The following is an 18,923-nucleotide window of genomic DNA, read 5'->3' as shown; positions in this document are numbered from 1 at the left end:
CCACCTATGGTGTTCCAATCTAAACCACTTCATCACTGCTCCCCAACACGAAAGAAGCGCTCTCAAAAATGGCAAGCATGGACTATTTCACTGCATCAGTTTTGTCAGCAAAAGAAAATTCCAGCCAGCCATGCAGACATCACAATGCCAAGGAGACAGGCCAAGGGAGAGCAGACTCACCGACATGTAGCTGCTGGAATCCACATGGTCCGTGATGGTCTGACGCTCACCCCTCTGGTTAATCTTCCTATACCTCCGACGGGACTGACGGAGTGGGACTTCTCTTTGCAAGATGTTTTCCTCATTGTCTTTGGAGTTCTCCACCTGAAACACATGTTCAGGCTCCTGGTTAAACATCCAGTTCTTCCATAGCACTGAGAGCCGATGGAGCCGTATGAAGCTCATGGGGAAGGAACAAACATAAGTTCAGGGCAGTTAAAGTTTCTGAAGAAAACAACCGTGGTTGTTTCGGAGAACCACTGCTGCAGATCTCAGAAGTGCCTTAATACAATGAGCTGGAGGCCACAGTTTCCTTCCGGGAAACAGTGTATTTATATAAAAAAAAAAAAAAAGTAAAAAAGGCACACGTATCCCTCTAAACAATGTCACTTATCAGCAGAAACCCTTCTGCACCCACACATAGCACAAAAGAGTTATTAGGCACTGCTCATTTCAAGTTTATCTTCAACACAGAAGTTACCATTTCTTTGTGTATTTACAATCTGGCAAAAACACTGAATTATATCCTATTTTTAGTAGTGTAATTTTTAAAAGCATAATTTATTTCTAGTACCAGTCACAACTAAACAACTTTAAATATTCCAGCTTTTTATAAATAGCTACTTCACCTATGTCATACTACCTTCTAATCGCTTCCAGTGAATTATGGAGAAATGGCTGGAACTTGATTCGTATCTTGATGTTAAATATTATTTGTGACTAAACATTAAAAATTAGGTAAATTTATCTTGTTAGTAAAAGCCAACATGAAACCTTTTATCTCAATAGCTACAATTCTTTTTTTCTATAAAAAGCAGTCTCATCCTTTTCCATTTCCTTTTGATGTTTTGGAAAAATATCTCCCAGCAGGAAGCAGGGCAGACACGCATGCAAATAGGCTGCAGCAGCCAAGAAGCTTCTCTACAATATATTTATTATGTAGAAGTTTCTGCTGTCTTCAATTGCTTATTTTTCATTTTTTTTCTCTCCAAATTTCACTGGAAAATCCTAAACATTAAGGCTGTACTAGTGGAACAGGAGAAGAACCTCTGCGTGGTCTTATACAGCTCTCACTTCACATACTCAAGTAAATTATCTCAAAATTAAAATCCAGAAGGTACAAAGGAATGAAACCCAGAACGACTTAACAGACAGAAACAGGAAAGTAACCAAACTACACCATCACAAAAGCAAGATCACATCTACCTTCCACATCACTTTTTCCAAACAGCTACGTTCTGTCTGAAGTCAGAGGAAGGTGCAAGCAGCTGGGCTTGTCTTGCGGGTTCTTTTTGATTCCATAGAGAAATCATACATTAACAACATGGGTTAAAGATATAACAGTTAGAAAAGTTAGAAAAGAAGAGTGACGCTCGCACCATAATATTGTCAAAAAAAGAAATCAGAAAAGCTGAGCTCCCCCAGCAACGGATAACCACACTTTTCACTAGGATTTTACTACCTCTTTGCAAAGGAACAGGACAACAACCAAAGGTATCTATTTGCAGCACTGCTGTAAGCACAATGGTATAAGGGTGTAAAGAATACAATGCATGCAGGCAGAAACAAAAAAGAAACAAAAAATCTTTTTAAACAGGCCATCCAGTATCATTAAAAAATGCACTAAGATGATTGATATAGAAGCCTTTCTTCATGCAGCATAAATATGGATTTCTAGTTAGCACAGTGTTGCCCTCAAATTGTACAGAAGTCCTCCAGAAATAAGGAATTTTGGTTTTGTAAAGAGTTACTCATTAAATAACCAAAATTGCAATGATTTAATTTTTAATTTTTTCTATGCGAGCTCCTTCAATAAATGCATTATTATCCTTTTTTCAGTCTTATAAGACCCTAGAAAACAAAACAAGCAGTGAGCTTCTTCAACAGAACAGACTCACCTGGACCTGAAAACTGCTGAGGTGAACAAAGGCTCTTCCAATACAGATAACCCTTATTATCAAGAAGCCCCAAACTAAACAGGTATTTTTAACACTATATTAAAACAAACACTCAGTGACAGAAGAAATTATTTTTCTTTCACAATTCTAACTGAAAACTAAGAAGGGAGCATAAATAAATTATTTGATAGCACTAAGTCAAAACAAACAAGTGGGGGAAAATGAGACCACCTGCTTCCTTCGGTTAGTGAACTGCTGCTGACAAAACCAACATGGAAATCAGAAACCAGGAAAGACCTCCATGCCACAGAGCTTCCAGCTTAGTACCACCAGCAAGAGCAGTATTTTGAGTCCAGCTGACCACCAGGTTGTCAACACTTATGATTTACAAGAACTGATTCTGATATTCTGTGCTTGAACAGGATAGGTACACCTGGGCATCTCACTCGGCCCTGCTTTCACCTGGTTAAAACTAAAAATTCCTGTTGGCAGAGAGGTGTCACCCTCATCACACCCCTATGAAAGAATTCAGCTTCTCTGTGGATTCTGGGAGCCAGGTCCCAGCATGGGAGCAGAAGGAGGACAGGTTCCCCAGGCCACTGCAGAGCCAGGAGGACCAGGCTGCCATCAAGTCAGATTGAGACACAGACTGCTTCCCATTACTTCATTTTCAATAGAGTATCACAGAATTGTTAAGGTTGGAAAAGGACTCTGAGATCATCACATCCATCCATGCCCCAAGCCCCTGCCAGGCCCACCACTAAACCATGTCCCCAGGTGCCACATCTACACATCCATGAAATCCTTACAGGGATGGTGACTCCACCACTGTCCTGGGCAGCCTGTGCCAGGACTTGACCCTTCCCATGAAGAAAATTTCCCTAACATCCAATCTAAACCTCCCCTGGCACAACTTGAGGCCATTTCTTCTTGTTCTATCCTTTGCTACCTGGGAGAAGAGGCTGATCCCCACCTGGCTACAACCTCCTGTCAGGGAGTTGTAGAGAGCGATGAGGTTCCCTCCTGAGCCTCCTTTTCTCCAGGCTGAGCACCCCCAACTCCCTCAGCTGCTCCTGATCAGACTCATGCTCTTGCGCCAAGAAGTCTGGAATAGCACATTAACAGGCCATATCCTAATCAAAGGTGTTCTTTATTAACCTCAAACACTGGCAGCAGCAGGATGCTCCCACACCACCAGCTTCACCCAGGCACTAGCTGCCACACAGAAATCGAGAACTACAGGATTGCCCTGTTTCACTCTGCAGTCCAAATCAGCAATGAAGTATTTTCTACCTGCAAGTATCACGCTGCCCTTCTGAAATCTTACACTTAGATCTGAAGAAGAAAATGAAGCACCAAGGAACAACAGCAAGGATACTTCAATACACCGAGATATGCTGCAATTCTGGACCATTTTCTTAAGTGATAAATGGGGCTATTATTAATTCAATAGATTGCTCAGCCTCCAAAAATATGAGTTACAATGACCATTCACACACTGTTATCCTCATTAACTTAAGCTGACCACATTTTATGGCCTTTAAAATGGGTCTGTTCCCAGAGGCTTCCCACTACAAAACTGATTTACATTCTAAAACGACAGGAGAGAAGAAAAAAAAAATTCAAAAAAATCAGTCACCAGCAGGAAATGATAGAGTTCTTTAACTCCATTAAAGTAGCTAACTAATTCTTCTGCTTGAAGATAAATATTCATTATGTATTAAACCTCATTAGTATGTTGCACATTAAAATCTAGAGAAAATAAAAGAATTAAGATAAATTTTAATAAGAGTTCATCAGGGAAATGAAACTCAAGTACACCTTGTGTCAGTGAAGATCATTAACAAGGTGCACACCACCACACTGATGTTTTTTTCTCACACTATTTGAAGTGCTATCTAGAAAATACAGCTAATACTACCTGTAGCTACATTTACCTGTGAAACATGATCATAAATATAACGAGGTAACTACTCTGCACTTTTAATTCTCTGATTTTCCTACCAGAAAAACATACTGAAGTTCCAGAGAAGGACGTAAGATACTTTCAAGTGTCTCTATACTCTTACTGGCATTTAATTGCTATTACAGACAATTCAGGAGATCTAAAATAGAGTGAACAGCTGTTTGGGCTGTGCCTTTGCCTCCAGGAACACTCAGCAGTGTGTGAGGCTGCTGACATGGCCAATGCTGGCTTACCCAGCTACTGTGATACTGTGTTCCTCTGAAAACACTCATCACAGTTGTGCCTACTCAAGTTAGACACACAACACTAGTTTCTTCAGTAAGTATTTCAATAGGGCCAGTTTCTCTCTGGAAGCACACACTGCACAGAAGCTCCTCTTTTATTTCCATCTTCAATAATTTTTTTTTTTAAATTATTATTACAATGGTGATATGACCAAAGAAGGATGTAGGTATTTCTTAAGATTTCTATAATGTACTTTGCCCATTAAATATTTTTCACATAAACTTACAAATGCACTTGCAGTGAGTCAAGTCACCAGCCTCCTTCCACTAGACCAGGTTGCTCCCAGCCCCATCTGATCTCGTCTTGAACACTTCCAGGGATGGGGCAGACAGAACTTCTCTGGGCAACCTGTGCCAGGGCCTCAGCACCCTCACAGGGAAGAACTTCTCCCCAATATCTAATAACAGATATGACATGGCTGCACACATTGCCACCCAAATAGTCCTGTGGCATTCCTCCAGGCATAAATCCACCCCCAAAATTCCAGCTTTGAGAAGAGACTGGACAATTCAGAATAAATTAACTGTTTCACTCCAAAGCGTGAAGACAGGTTTATTGCACTCTTAACCTTAACTCTTAACTTCATGGCAGACTGTAGGTTAAAATATGTGCTGCAGCACAGAGCACATTACTGATGCTATCAGAGCCCACAAGCAGAGTCAGACTGACACTGCAGAGAGCAAATGGCACAAAGGACAGCAAGTGGACTTGGTACAGGACACTGCCGACCTCCCTCCCGCTAATGCGCTGTGAGAAACAAACATCTTACGGAAGCTGTTTACATGCTCAGTAAGAGACACTGTCAAATATCAGTTTTAATGTTACCATATCTAGATCTAGGGCAGCTAAATCAATAGCAGTCTGGAGATCTGAGTCTGATTAACAGACACGTGGCTTCTGAGCACAACGAAGAGTTTTGTTCAGCTCCATTAACAATATCTAAGATGAAAGTTGAAAGAGATCTACCTGTGTCCCCGGGCACACTGCTGGGATACAATGTCAATCTGTACTATGGAAAAGTAATCCTAATATTCCAACTGCTCACAGCATGTGTACAACAACCTGGGAAGGACTGAGCAACACACTCTAAGCACAGATATCTGCATCTATATATGCACTTGGCAGTATCAGTAAGTGTTCTGAAGAAACAGAAGGAATCCTGGACATTAAGGATGGTGACAAACCTTACCCTTCAAGCATGGCTAAGCAGTCTCATGTTTCTTCTCCTACCTACAAGCCTTCAAACTATGTGGCACTGCAAAGGTTTGGAGGAAGAAGGTTTTTCCACCCAGGCATGACCAATAAAAGCCATGAAATGGGGAATGGGGGTGTAAATAAAATATTCAAGATAGAAGACTATCATAGCCTGACTCAGGAATGCTCAACTCAGCCGTGACAGTTAGGCTTTTGAAACTCAAGTAAGTATAATTTTAGAAAGAATGACCTAATCATCATCATTTACCCGTCTAGATTAAATTTACATAGCTACTGCTGTTACAAGAGCAGCCATAGGTATAATTGAAATCAAGGCAATTTTGCTGCAATTTCACAGAATACTTTACAATAAGCTTTTTGCGGTAAAAGAGAAAGAATTTGCTGAAACCAGCAATAGATTTATATACATATGAAAAAAATCTGTCTTACCACAATCATTTCTGAAGGTTCCAATATGATACATTCGCATCCTCTCTTTCCTCCAGACTGCTTGCCAAAACTAGAGTGGGATAGAAAAAAAGCAAACAAAAAGCAATGAGATTAACAGCCTATTTTACCTTTTCAGTAACAAAAATAATTGGCAATGGTCCATGTTGTTAAAAAACAAAAAAGAAAAAAAGAGAAAAATTGATGAAAACTATTGTGTGAAAAATGCTAATTAGATAGTATCATTACCATAACATTTTAATTTATTCAGCACCCCTCATCATGGCCTGCTATGTAAAGTCTAAATATAAAGAATGTTCTTTTGTAAATTATTACTTCCAGATACTCAAAACTACTCATAATACATTTCATTTCTGACAAGACCTTAGTAAATTTTAATTAAACATTAAACAGGTCTTGTAAAAACAAATATTCATAAATTCCAAAGACTCCAAAATACTACTCAGCACACAGCATTTTTAATGAGAGTTCCCTCAACTCTACATCACCCCTTCATCCTCCAGCAAAGGGGGGACTGAGAACCTCTTTTCTAACATTGAGCCTTAACTTGTGACCTCTGTCTTTATGTTGCTACTTGTACCATCACAAGGAGTGGGTCATGGTGATGGGTTCTGTTTAAGAAGTATGAAAGAACAAATGTAACAAAGCATGATGGGCGACGTAAGACAGCAGCTGAGGAAAGGAGCTAAAAACAAACTGATGTGCTTCAGCTCATCAACTCTAACAGGAGACTTCCTTCAGGACACTGAACAACAGAACAACACTGAACAACTTTAGAGGAATCACCTCTGAAGAGGGCACCATGCGACCAGATCTAAGGGTGCCGGAGCTACCAGCAAAAAAAAAAAAAACCTGAGCTAGGCACTGCTAGGGGATGTGGGGTGTATTACAGACCAATAACATCTCAAATCAATCCTTTTGTGACCGTAGCGATACCTGGAATTGAAAATACCTGGCTTCGCACATTAAGTTTGTCTTCACTCCTCAGCCATTAGCCTGAGGTGAGAATGCTTGACCTATCCACTCCCTGGGATGGAAGGAAAGTGATTCCACACCCCCAGCACATAAAACAAACTCCTTGATAAGCAGCACAGTGGCTGGATTAGCAGTTCAGTAGTTGTAGCTGCCATGTTACAAACTCAGAATGTCAACAACAATCACATTTTAGCACCTACCAGCAGGTGAGATAACTGAAGAATCAGTTAATGCAAAGCAGGGATTAACATGTGAATTAGAAGGAAGTTAAGACAAGAGTGGAGACGAACCCTTAAAAAGTGGGACAGCTCCATCTGTTTTCACTGAGGTTACATTTAAAAAGTACATCTGAAACTCCAGCCACGCAAGGCTTGAGTTACATAAATGGTCATCTTGATGGCAAAGATCCACTGAAATACAGAACATTTAAAAAGACCCATGTTTATAAACACCATTCCAAAACTTCTGTGGGATATGTGCAACTACGGGAAAAGAATTTAAGCAACTAAACTGAAGCTAAAAGACTAACAAAACTAAACTGAAGAAGGGGAGGTTTAGATTTGCTAATAGGAAGAAATTCTTCCCTGTGAGGGTGGTGAGGCCCCGGCACAGGTTGCCCAGAGAAGCTGTAACTGCTCCATCCCTGGAACTGTTCAAGGTGAGGCTGGATGGGGCTTGGAGCAACCTGGGATAGTGGAAGGTGTCCCTGCCCACGGCAAGGGGTTGGAACCAGGTGAGCTTAAAGGTCCTTTCCATCACAAATCATTCTGTGATTCTCCGCAACTGTGAAGTTACTCAAGTGAAGCTTCAGATTATTGCAACAAAGAAATTATCAGCATAATCCAGTTAGGATAAAGAATTAGAATTAACAGGAGCAGGGCAACTTCTACTGTCAGGTTTTGATTTTGCTAATAGTCTACTGAAGGAAAAGAAAAATATTTAAATTACATGACTGCAATAGAATCATAAATGACATGACAACTAAAACTTCTCATCCAGACCCAACAAGCACGAGTTTCACACAGAAATGGCATTTTCACACATCTATAGTAAGAAACTCAGAGCTCAAATTTTCATGCCTTCTTTCATGCTTTTTCCACACACCTTGTGATCCAGGCATGAGAGTCTTGTGTTTTTGCAATGCATAAAAGAATGGCTAAACTACTCTCACTCTTACAACAGTTAATTCAGTTCAGAAAATACAGAAATGCCATTTTCAATGTCAGCTCCAACATTTAGGTGAACTGAAATCCATGTTAAGATTTCTCTACAAACTAAAATCCAAAGTGAGACCAACTTTGCTATGGGATCATTTTCAATTAAAAAAAAAAAGTTAAATAACTTATAATTCTATTCCTTATAGTAGAAAACTAAAGACAAGAGATATTTTTTCCAAAACACCAAAATTATAAAGGAATTATGTGCAACTGGAAGTTTCAGGTTTTGCACCTTTTTAAAACCATAAATGAAATAATCATTACCAGTATTATCACAAAACAGATTACCATTACTGCTACATCCCCTGTAGTTAGGAAAAAGCACAATTTCCTGCTGCAGGTTGTTCAAGCAAAGTATTTTTGTTGTGTAACAACAATTTATCAAACTCCTGGAGGTCGAGGAGGAGTTTTCTTTTTTGTTTTGTTTTACATAAACACATTCCTCCAATTCAGCCACTGTCCAGCCTCCCTCTGCTTATGTTGCAGCATTTGCTAATTAAGTAATGGCAGTAAACACTAATAAGGACAAGAACAGTGCTTGGAACAAAGGTCACTGTCTTGGCACTATCATTTCTGCTCCATCAGGCACTTTACAACAACCAAACACTTGGAAAAGGATCAGGTTCCAAAGACAAAACCCACCCCACTAATCCTAAAGAATAAACTACTCATATTAACAACTCAATAGGTCAAGTTTAATTATTTCCTTGTACACAACATGGATGGCTTCTTGATTATTCCACAGCAGAGCTCCTTTTCCAAAGGAGGAGGCCGCATATGGTTTTTCCCCAGCCATAACAACCACTGTGTCTTGAAAATACCAACTTTTAACATTCTTAATTAACATACACAACATGTTCTAGAAACAGGGGGTTTAAATTTCTTAATTACTTATTCCATATTTTTCCTTTAGAATACAAAATGTTTAATTTCACTATCAGTTAAGAGGTTTGCTGACATCAATATACTTCACTAATCTGCCAATTATAATCAAGGCCTCAGAACAACATTCATTCCTAAATGCTTGTAAATGGAAAAGGTTCAGATGAACAAAGCTTTGAAAGTGGAGGAGAGAAAACACACTTGGAAACAAGAGCAAACTTTGACATGGACCATTCTTCCAAAGAGGGAACATTTCTGCGACAGCAAATTACTTGGAGAAGTCTTTAGCTGGTGATTAAAGAGCCACTCAAACCTGAACCATGCTGTTTCTCGAGAGAGCTCTGGAAAGTTCATCTAATTCTGGAAGAGATGGGGCAATCTTATCTTTTGGTACTAAAAGACAACTGGCATCAAGAACACAGTGTTTTTTGCAGGAGCTGTTATTACTTAGTCTTTTTGGTTACCCACCTTGGCACCCAACAAGATCGTGACCACGGACGTCCTATCCCAGGGCCAGGTTTGCTTCCTGGAAAGGTCCAACCCAAGAAGCCCATTTCAGTGCTTCTGCTTTCCAACCATCACAGCAGCTTCCCCAACCAAAAGCACATCCCTAAACACTACATCCTCTTGATGTCACATGTGGCAAGATACATAAGAAAATTGGCAAATACTGACTAAGGTATAGCACATTATACATGCTTTAGTACTTTAAGCAGAGTGGAGAAAATAATCCAATTAAAAATTTAAATTAACACTGAAAGTGTAAGAAAACATGAAACTAATGTAAATTAAGCTCTACTTACAATTTAAAAATTGTCAAAGGACATACTACCACTGATGTACCATTAAAGCTTTAACTTATCAAACAATTTAATTGGCATTGTCAACAATGTGTGATTTAAATAAGTCTTAAATTTAATATAATTCTATAGCTTCCCACTGCTGGAAGCCTAGAAAAAGTCAGTAGTATAAAATTGCATTACAATTTTTTTTATTTATAATTTTATTGTATGCTCTCATCACTTAATATTCATCTATTTCATCTGCATCATTAATTTTCACACACTCACTCAACGGTCTGCAACACTGTCATGAAAAAAATGGCTTCCAGATATCAAAGGAAGCTTTGTTTATCCTTCATTTATGGATGCCTCATCTGCAAGAAACCTTGTTTTCCTCCTGATTCACTGCTACTCAATTAAAAATGCTTAAGGAGGTGTATCATCTGAGAAAAGAATGTAAGTTAAACTGGCATGATACCCCATACCAACAACTGTGCTCAGGCCATGGATCAGACTGGAGCTACTGAAATGTAGAAGCCCAGGACCACAGATAACAGGATCAGGTCAGGCTGGACAGGGCTTGGAGAAACCTGGTCTAGTGAAGTGCACCTGCCCATGGCAGGCAGCTGGAACTGGATGAGCTTTAAGGTCCCTTCCAAACCAAACCAGTCTGTGATTCTGTGACAGTCCTTGGTTCATCTGTCCCTCTTCCACTGTATGATTTGCTCATCTCTCTGCAACTGCAGAGCACCTTAGAAGTGCAGGCACCTGAGTATGTGCCTGATTGATACAGGGATACAGGGAATGGAATAAAATTAATCACAGGAGGGAGCCTTCTGTATCGGAGAATACTCCCATTTTCACACTCATGCTCACTCCCCAAAACAGGAAGGTCTTAAAACTTCTTTAAGGTACTGGACCTTTTATAACAAACCTTACTTTTATAAGGCAAACTATTTAGAAATGCCTCCAACATAACGTATTTTGAATGTAGTTCTTGAAACAGGATGTGCACAAACACAGCTTTCTGAAAAGAGATGTTTTGAAAATTCTCATATCCAGCTGTTCTGCAACCTGAGTATTTGGTGATAAAACACCTGGAACGACAAGACTGACGAATTTAAGCAATAGCTATCACATTTTACTCAAACATTTCCTGATATCAATATGCTCAAGTTATTCAATACTGATAGCGCCTCATTCTGCATTACTCAGAATATCGTACATACATTAAAGGTAAAAACACAGCCTGTCCTGAAGAGCTTTCAGCCTACAAACAGATGGAGGCTGAGACTGAATGTCTTATTATTTAACACTAATTAGCAGGCATCTTCAAATTTACAATATTCTACTACATCCTGAAACAATGTTTTCAGATATTTCAGACGTCAAAGCCATCAATGGCAGGATGTCAAGCACTTTACGTTCTGTTCTGTATTTTCCAGGAACTATAAAATCATAACATTATCCTGCCTGTATAAATTGGTGTCAATAATGTACAGTTATCTGTGACTGTCAATAAAGCTACCTGCAGGAGTTTTACCTGCAGTAATACTCAGTACTGTATTACATGTAGAACAGGGCCAGGGTGCTGATATACCAGTTTATCAAGATAACAAGCAAAGGGTTTGCAGATACTTTGTTTTTATGAATATACTTGTCTCTCAAACTGCCTGTCTGCCTGTCAGGCTGCTTTTAGGTACATAAAGATGAAGATAAATTGTACTCGCCACTGCAAAGTGAATCCCATGACCCCACTCATCCAGTAACCTGGATGCATTTCTTCAATGCAAAAAGATTTTGTATGGAAGGGCACAACTGGGCCTGGAAGAGACAAGATGTGTAAGGAACAGACACGTTGTTAGGTTGTTTTTTTAACAGATGAAAACGTGTTTTTGTGCAAGTCAGGGAGGCCTACATGGGCATATAGTAACAGGATAAGGGGGAATGGCTCTAAGCTGACCTAAGTAGATTTAGAGGAGATATTGGGAAGAAATTGTTTACTATAAGGGTGGGTAGGCCCTGGCACAGGTTGCCAGAGAAGCTGTGGCTGCCCCACCCCGGAATGCATTCAAGGCCAGGTTGAGTAGGGCTTGGAGCAACCTGGGATAGTGGAAGGTGTCCCTGCCCATGACAGGCGGTTGGAATTAGATAAGCTGTAAGGTCCCTTCCAACCAAAACCATTCTGTCATTCTATGAAAAGCATTTCATTTTTCCACTCCTTGCAGAGTGCCTCTTCTGCAGAACAGCTATTCCAGCAAACCCCTGGACATCTAGTGCAAAGTTGCTGTTGGTCAGATCCAAGATAAAATCCATTCCATTACCTATGAATGTACCACACTAATATATTAACGGCTGGAATAACCATTAAACACAAATCTAAACATGTAATTTTATACTTAAATTTCTTTGTCATTGATTGGGAAGTAACACTGAGGGAAAACCTGTGAAGTTGCATAACAAGCAGTAATAGTCGTGGTGACTGTGGATAGAAAAGTCAAGATCTGCCCTTCCTGCACTGCAGTCAAACACAGGAGTATACTCAACATCAAAATCCTCATGGGAATAACCTGTTTTTCTCGGCATCTCCATGGAGGTCTCAATTTCACTAGATTTGTCTCAGCCCAACCATGATCTGAAGAATGGGGGTGGTGGGGAGTTGCCTGAGGCTACAGGTACATCAGGAGCCCTCAGCAGCTGTTGAGCAGCCCCAAATGCCTTTATCTGTGAAACAGAGCAAGGAGATGGGGAAAAAAGGTCCATCAGCACAGACCAAAAGTTTCAGCAAATGCAAGTGGCAGAGTTTACATGACATCATATGCTGTGCAAGTCCTGAGCTCTTCAAAGTAACTTCATTAGAAAAATATTATAATACTTAACTCCATCAGGAAATGGTTTAAAGGAAACCAGATACCACAAGATATATGGCTGAATGCAAAATACCTATTTCAATTAATGCTCAGTCATCAAAATCCATTTCTGCATTAGCTCTTAATAACAACATTTAGCAGGTTTCTCTCTTAAGCCTGCTGAAGTTTTAATTGGAAATTATTTCAGAGGCTGTGTAATGCTACTCAATCTACCAGCTGCAAGCTCAAGATCTCTGTATTAATTACTTTATATTCTGAACGTGATGACCCTTTGGGGAAGCCTGTGTCTCACTTACTGCGCAGCTTTCCAGCTATTCCAGATCATGGGATTGCAAAGTCTCAGTAAAATTGTATTTTAGTTATAAACAAACCATACATAACCCTCTCCTTCTAATTTCATTTCTCTTGCACTTTAGTTTAGCCAACAAAAAATTCTTTCTGTGGCACAATCAGCATCAGTTGCGGTCCATAAAACTTCTAAAGGGTAGACTCTGTAAGGAACCATGAACCGACCAAAATGGAATTACTGGTGTGGGGGAAACATGGACAAGATTTTTTGGCCATATAGTTGTGACAGGCCTGAACAGAGTCTTTCTTCATTTTCTGACTTTCTTAGATTAGTCTATGTCAGAAAAGATGCACCGTGTCCTCTTAGTCTGCAGCATGTTCCCAGCCCTTACGCAACATCAGCACGCCCAATACAAGTTGCTGCACTTAAGGAGACCAGGACACAGCTTCTCACTAGTGTGCTGCCTCTTCTCATCCACATGCCCTTTTCCCTCAGAGTACTTTCATACCAGCACTAGCACTGCCAGAAGAATTTAAATCTGAACAACTCTATCTGAATTAATTAGTTTTACAAACACATTTACTGACAGCATTCCCAAGTTGTTGGTTCACTTAGTGGCTGTCAGGCAATGCTACAAGTTACAGCCATCACTTAACAGAAACACCCAGGGAAAACATCACCTCATCCACAGCCACCAATGCACTGCTTTTATCCTGTGCTGAGGGATAAATCTCTCAGACTTGATAAGCACAGGGATGTAAGCCTGAAGCTCTCTTTAAAAGAGCAGAGAAAATAATCCACAACAGTTAGTTGGGAAGAGCTTTCTAGTGTGAAGCAAAAATACACTCAGGAGTATTGTATTGTGACTGCAAGATTTACAGTCACACAGTAAGAAACTTAAATCCCAATTATGGCAACAATTATCACAATTCAGAACCTTATTGGCAACTGCCAGTTTGTCAGAAGTTAAGTTTACTGTATGGCAGCAGTGAACTGTCATACATGGATCCAGACCATGGGAGCTGAGGGAGGAAAAGCACTATCCAAACTCCAGACATAGGGACTGGATGGACATGAGAAAGAGGAAGAGTAGAGGTTGAGAAGCACTGGGACAGAGCTTGGATACAGCAGGCACAGTCTGAACAGAAAGCAGTATTCAAGTTACACTTGGAAAGGAAGGATCAGGGGAGAAAAAGACCAGTACTCCTTGCACTGGCTGAAGCTGGCAGTACAGGAGCTCTGAGCCACAAATATACTTTTGCAGTGAATGGTACAAATTCACAAGTATTTGCAGAAAGCAGCACTACAAGCTTCAGAAGGAAAACTAATCTGACTTTAGATGGTACATTTGAGGTATAAATATGTTTGAGAACAAAGTTACATACATCAAAATTTAAATTATGGCATTTTGTTAATCTTTAAATTCTTCAAATTGAAAATCTTTAATCTCACATTCTTATTTTCCAACACTGACAGTCCTGTAAAAGCACAGTATTTTCTGTGCTTCTGCCACTTCACAGAGAATAGATGCAAACACTATTAACAGTCACAGTAAGTTGCAAAATATAGTAAAATACTGTTACTCACAAATACTAATACAAAACAAGCTAAAATAATTTCAACCCAAGCTGTTGTTCATAATGCAAAACTGCAGTTCCTCTTTCATTATGACCATTTTCTTGATCTAAGCATTTGTGTCTTCTCCTTTTACTGAAGAAAAGAGAAATGGCCTATTGAGTCATTGACGCACCTACAACTCTCATGATAAGATACCACACAACCATGAGGCCATTTTAAATAAAGTAATTGTTTTTAGCCAAGAAATGCGCTACATGAAGAGAACAATGATTCAAATTTTCTCCATTTGAGAGATTTTGGAAAGGCTGGGAAAAGAGAAGTGTTTGTTGTAGTAGACTACATCTTGAATGTTTCAAGACTTTGTGTTTTTCCCTTGGAGGTTCAATTCTCACAGCTGTAGGAGGCTGTCAGCCACATAATTGGCTTCAAAAGCTCCAGGCCCTTGATATATCTCCTATGGCTAATCTTGCTGTGAGTAATCTCCTTCAAATATCCTGTTCACATGAATTATCTTCATTAACAAACAAGGTTAAAACACAAAACCTCTTTAACTTGCTGACATGATTTTCCTTCCACAAATCTGTCAATCTTGTTCTTTTATTCCAGCCATTGCTTTCATGTTAGAAGCAAATTCTTCTCCTCCTATGCCAAATCTATTGACAAATCCATTCTCCAGGCAATAGGGTACTCAAGATTATGCCGTCTTTGTACCTGGTATTACTGACTGACCTGTCTCTTACCTTAAAAATCTTGCAGGGCTTGTCTCATCATGAGCATCAGTGCCGGAATATTGAATAGATTTATTGTACCTGGATGCAAGTTTTACTCCTCCAATTTTTAAACCAATTTCTGAATTACAACTTGTATTCAAGTTCATCAAGCCAATTAAAAAAAGCCCTTTTCAAGCACAGTGAGGCCCAGTTTCCTCCCTTACTCATTTCAAATACTGAGACAAAGTTAATAAAGCAGTAATTGCCCACCTCCTTATGTTTTCAAGGGGTTAAGCCTCTTTCAGGCTGGATTCCACAGAGTATTTTATTTCAAAGAGTTCTGCAGAAAAAAAATAAGGTTTCCCGTAGTTCTGATAGATAGCGGATGACAGGACATGCCAAAAAGCAGGATAGCATCTTCTCCAGGTTAAGTTTACAGTTGTCTACTACAGCCTCCTCCTATCCATCAAGGTAATCACGGGGCAGACGACAGAAAAAAGACAAGCATTTTGAGGATGTACCAGGAAACAGTTATTAAACCATCACCACCTTCCAGTGGTAACGATTATTTATGGAGACTGCAAGGATCTCACTAACAATCAATTGTAACAGCAGCTTCTTATATAATTGTTAAACAAAAGTTGCTGGGCAGTTAGTTTCTAGTGCAATGCTCAATTTTGAAAAACAAATGCTACATAAAACAAATTGAAACTAGCAACTTTACAAGAAAAAGGGGCCTTAAACCCCACTACTGCCCAGAAAAAAGCTTCCTCTAATTGAGAAACACTGATATCCTGCTTTTACAAAGCAAACTATTTTATAAAAACTGTTCCAGTATTCTGAAAAAAACCCCTAAAATGTACAGAAGTCCTTTAAAGACAAAGCGTTTGTCAAATATTCCAGAGGACAAATATGAAGCTGAAATTAGCAACCTGACAAAGAGGTAACTGGGGAGTGGGGGGTGTTATGAAGTACACAAGGACTGAATTTCAAACTAGAATCTGCTAACTATGATCTGTTTTACAAAATGCCTCCACCTACCCAGTTCTTCCAGAATAACAATTATTCAAACTTTGCGTTTGACCTTTTCAGAGTTCTAGAAGGTCTCCAGATTAAAGCCTAACTCCTCATCTTTGGTAGTTACCACCTTCCTCCCATTAAGGATTCTATTTTGGTCCTCTTTCATTTACCTGCCAGCAAACTCAATGCCATCATTAGTCTCCTGCATCACTCCTGTGCAGAACACACCTGTCTCTAACCTCACCCACATCTGCTCACACATTGATATATTTATACCATATTCAACAGGACAAACAGGTAAGATTTATCTGATGCCATGTCTGGGCAGCACTAAGCCTATCAGAAACCCAGGTGGCGGAGAAGTGTTTCCATTCCCTTCAGCAGCCTCAGAATACCTCAAAAACGTGGTTTTCATTTCATTCCCTACTCCTGTCCACTACTTTCCTGCTATGAAAAAAACCAAAAAAGGACAGATAAAGCAGTATCCCACACAGCATACTCTCCCATAAAGTTTATTTCATGAACATATTACAGGTCTAGGATCATATTCTCATGAGCCAGAGAGAACATGGCAACAAGTTCTTATCTTTGTTTCCTGTGATAGAGGATAGCTCTGTAATACCTGAGGCAATGAAAATGAAGGCAATATTGTGCTGTCTTACAGATGTGTAGTTAAGCCTCCTTTCAGAATGACTCACATAATCCGGAATTTGGTTGGGGACAAAGAATAACGAGTGACATTATGTATTATTTCAAATGTAATTAAAATGCTGCTAATTACAATTATGAAAGACTACTACTAACTTATCCAAGGCACTATTTCATTTGAAATCAGCCTGTGTCTGGTGACTGCAGCTCCCCCAACTAGAAATGTGAGAGGTAAGGTATTCAGACCATGGAAAGTAACTGAAGTTTATCCCACTCTACTGAAGAAAAAATAAAAATCATTATATTTAATGCATGAACACGAATGTATTTCAAATGAAACGGAGTGAGCTGAACACCCTAGGTACCCATCAGGAGTGCATTCTTCTCCTTTCTACATGATCTCACCACCTAAGGAGACAGAACACCCCAGGAACCACCCCTTGTAAGCTGTAATCTGCCAGCAGCTCCATCCTTTCACCATCTAACAGCTATTTTACTGCATTATCCATAATAAATCTAGCTGTAATCTTGTGAATTAACTATAACAAATCTACTTTGCTTTTTTTTTTAAGGCACAAGAAACCTTACAAGCAATGGTGCTTGTAAGTGACTTACCGCAAGTTTCACAAAACCATGATTTTAGAGAGTTTTTATGCAAACAACAGTGTGCCATGTCCTCACTTCTGGTACTCCTGAACTTATCATTGACTCATCATAATATGATTTTGGTTGGAAAGGACCTTAAAGCACATCTTGTTCCACCCCCCTGCCGTAGGCAAGGAGACCTTCCACTAGACAGGGCCACTACAACACCCGTCCAAACTGGCTTTGAACACTTCCAGGGATGGGGCAGCCACAGCTTCTCTGGACAACTTTACTCGAGGACCTTCAGTCACTCAAGGAGCATTAAGTGTTTAATATCCAGCCTACAGTTTAATGAGTTGAAAAATTCAGTCCTACATGTTCTTACTAGTACTTACCAAGAAATTCAAGTATATGGAAATGTGTGTAAGCTGGAGTTGGCATTAAGTCTATCCACTCACGGTCAGCTCATGCTGAGTCAAATGAAACACAGTGAAATACACTTCTGAGTGATGTACAAGATCAAGCAGAGTATTACTCTGGGTACTCAGGGTATTACTTGCCCAAGTTCAGCTCAAGTCTAATAACGTGCTTCAGCGAAAGCATGTCAGTGTTCACTGTGCCTCAACCTCTAGACACAGACAGGCTCCCGGCATAAGCTGCCCACAGCTGATGCTGCTGGCCCCTTCTTGCTTCACATAAAAATCGTATGTGCCATTAAATACAGCCTCCAACGAAATGGCAGAAGCTATGTGATCTGCAGTCGTATTTTTGCAACAGGGAACTCTATCCAGGACAGTCACACAGTACAAATTATTCAAAGAGACCCCAAGGTAATAAGCTGACGACAAATTCTCTTATAAACTTAAAAAGCCAAACTAGATTTGAGTGCAGTATTTCACAAAGAAATTTCAACATGCAGGAAAAGTCTGAGAAAATTTAACTTGAATTAGCTGAACATTTCTTTCACTATCAAGCTCTAGAAAAACAAAATTATGAAATTATTTTTAAATTCTTTAAAAATTACAGTAACACAAATACATAGAAAGCATTTATTAAAAAAAAAAAAAACTTGCCTTAAATAACAACAATAACTCAAAAATTTTACATACCTGCATGGTGGCAAAAACATTGAATCCTTCATGAGCACAGATCCAGAAAGCAGGATATACCAGCATCTTGCAATAGTTTCTGAGCTGTAAGAAAAGAAATCACTGATATGTACTTCTCCTTACAGTACCTGAGAAATATGTTATCCAAAATATTATTGCAGTAAAATAACGATATACCATTCTACCAGTTTGATATGTAAGAACCTGGGAACTTTAACTGGACAAGGA

The 18,923-nt window shown here is 39.4% G+C and overlaps 1 protein-coding gene across 11 annotated transcripts in view; it reads right to left on the bottom strand.

The window, feature by feature from the left end:
- RAPGEF6 (Rap guanine nucleotide exchange factor 6) overlaps positions 1-18,923 on the bottom strand; it is a 123,757-nt gene that overhangs the window by 78,088 nt on the left and 26,746 nt on the right. For all 11 annotated transcript variants that reach the window (XM_017746888.1, XM_017746896.1, XM_017746892.1 and 8 more), the window contains exons 4-6: positions 18,696-18,779; positions 6,013-6,082; positions 181-324 (exon numbers count right to left, since the gene is read on the bottom strand). In XM_017746888.1, the coding sequence (XP_017602377.1) occupies positions 181-324; positions 6,013-6,082; positions 18,696-18,779 (298 nt within the window). The remainder of the gene's footprint in view (positions 1-180; positions 325-6,012; positions 6,083-18,695; positions 18,780-18,923) is intronic.

This window comes from Corvus brachyrhynchos, unplaced genomic scaffold (genome assembly GCF_000691975.1).
Source record: "Corvus brachyrhynchos isolate BGI_N302 unplaced genomic scaffold, ASM69197v1 scaffold381, whole genome shotgun sequence".
Classification (NCBI taxonomy): Eukaryota; Metazoa; Chordata; class Aves; order Passeriformes; family Corvidae; genus Corvus; species Corvus brachyrhynchos.
This window is presented reverse-complemented; position numbering and strand designations above follow the sequence as displayed.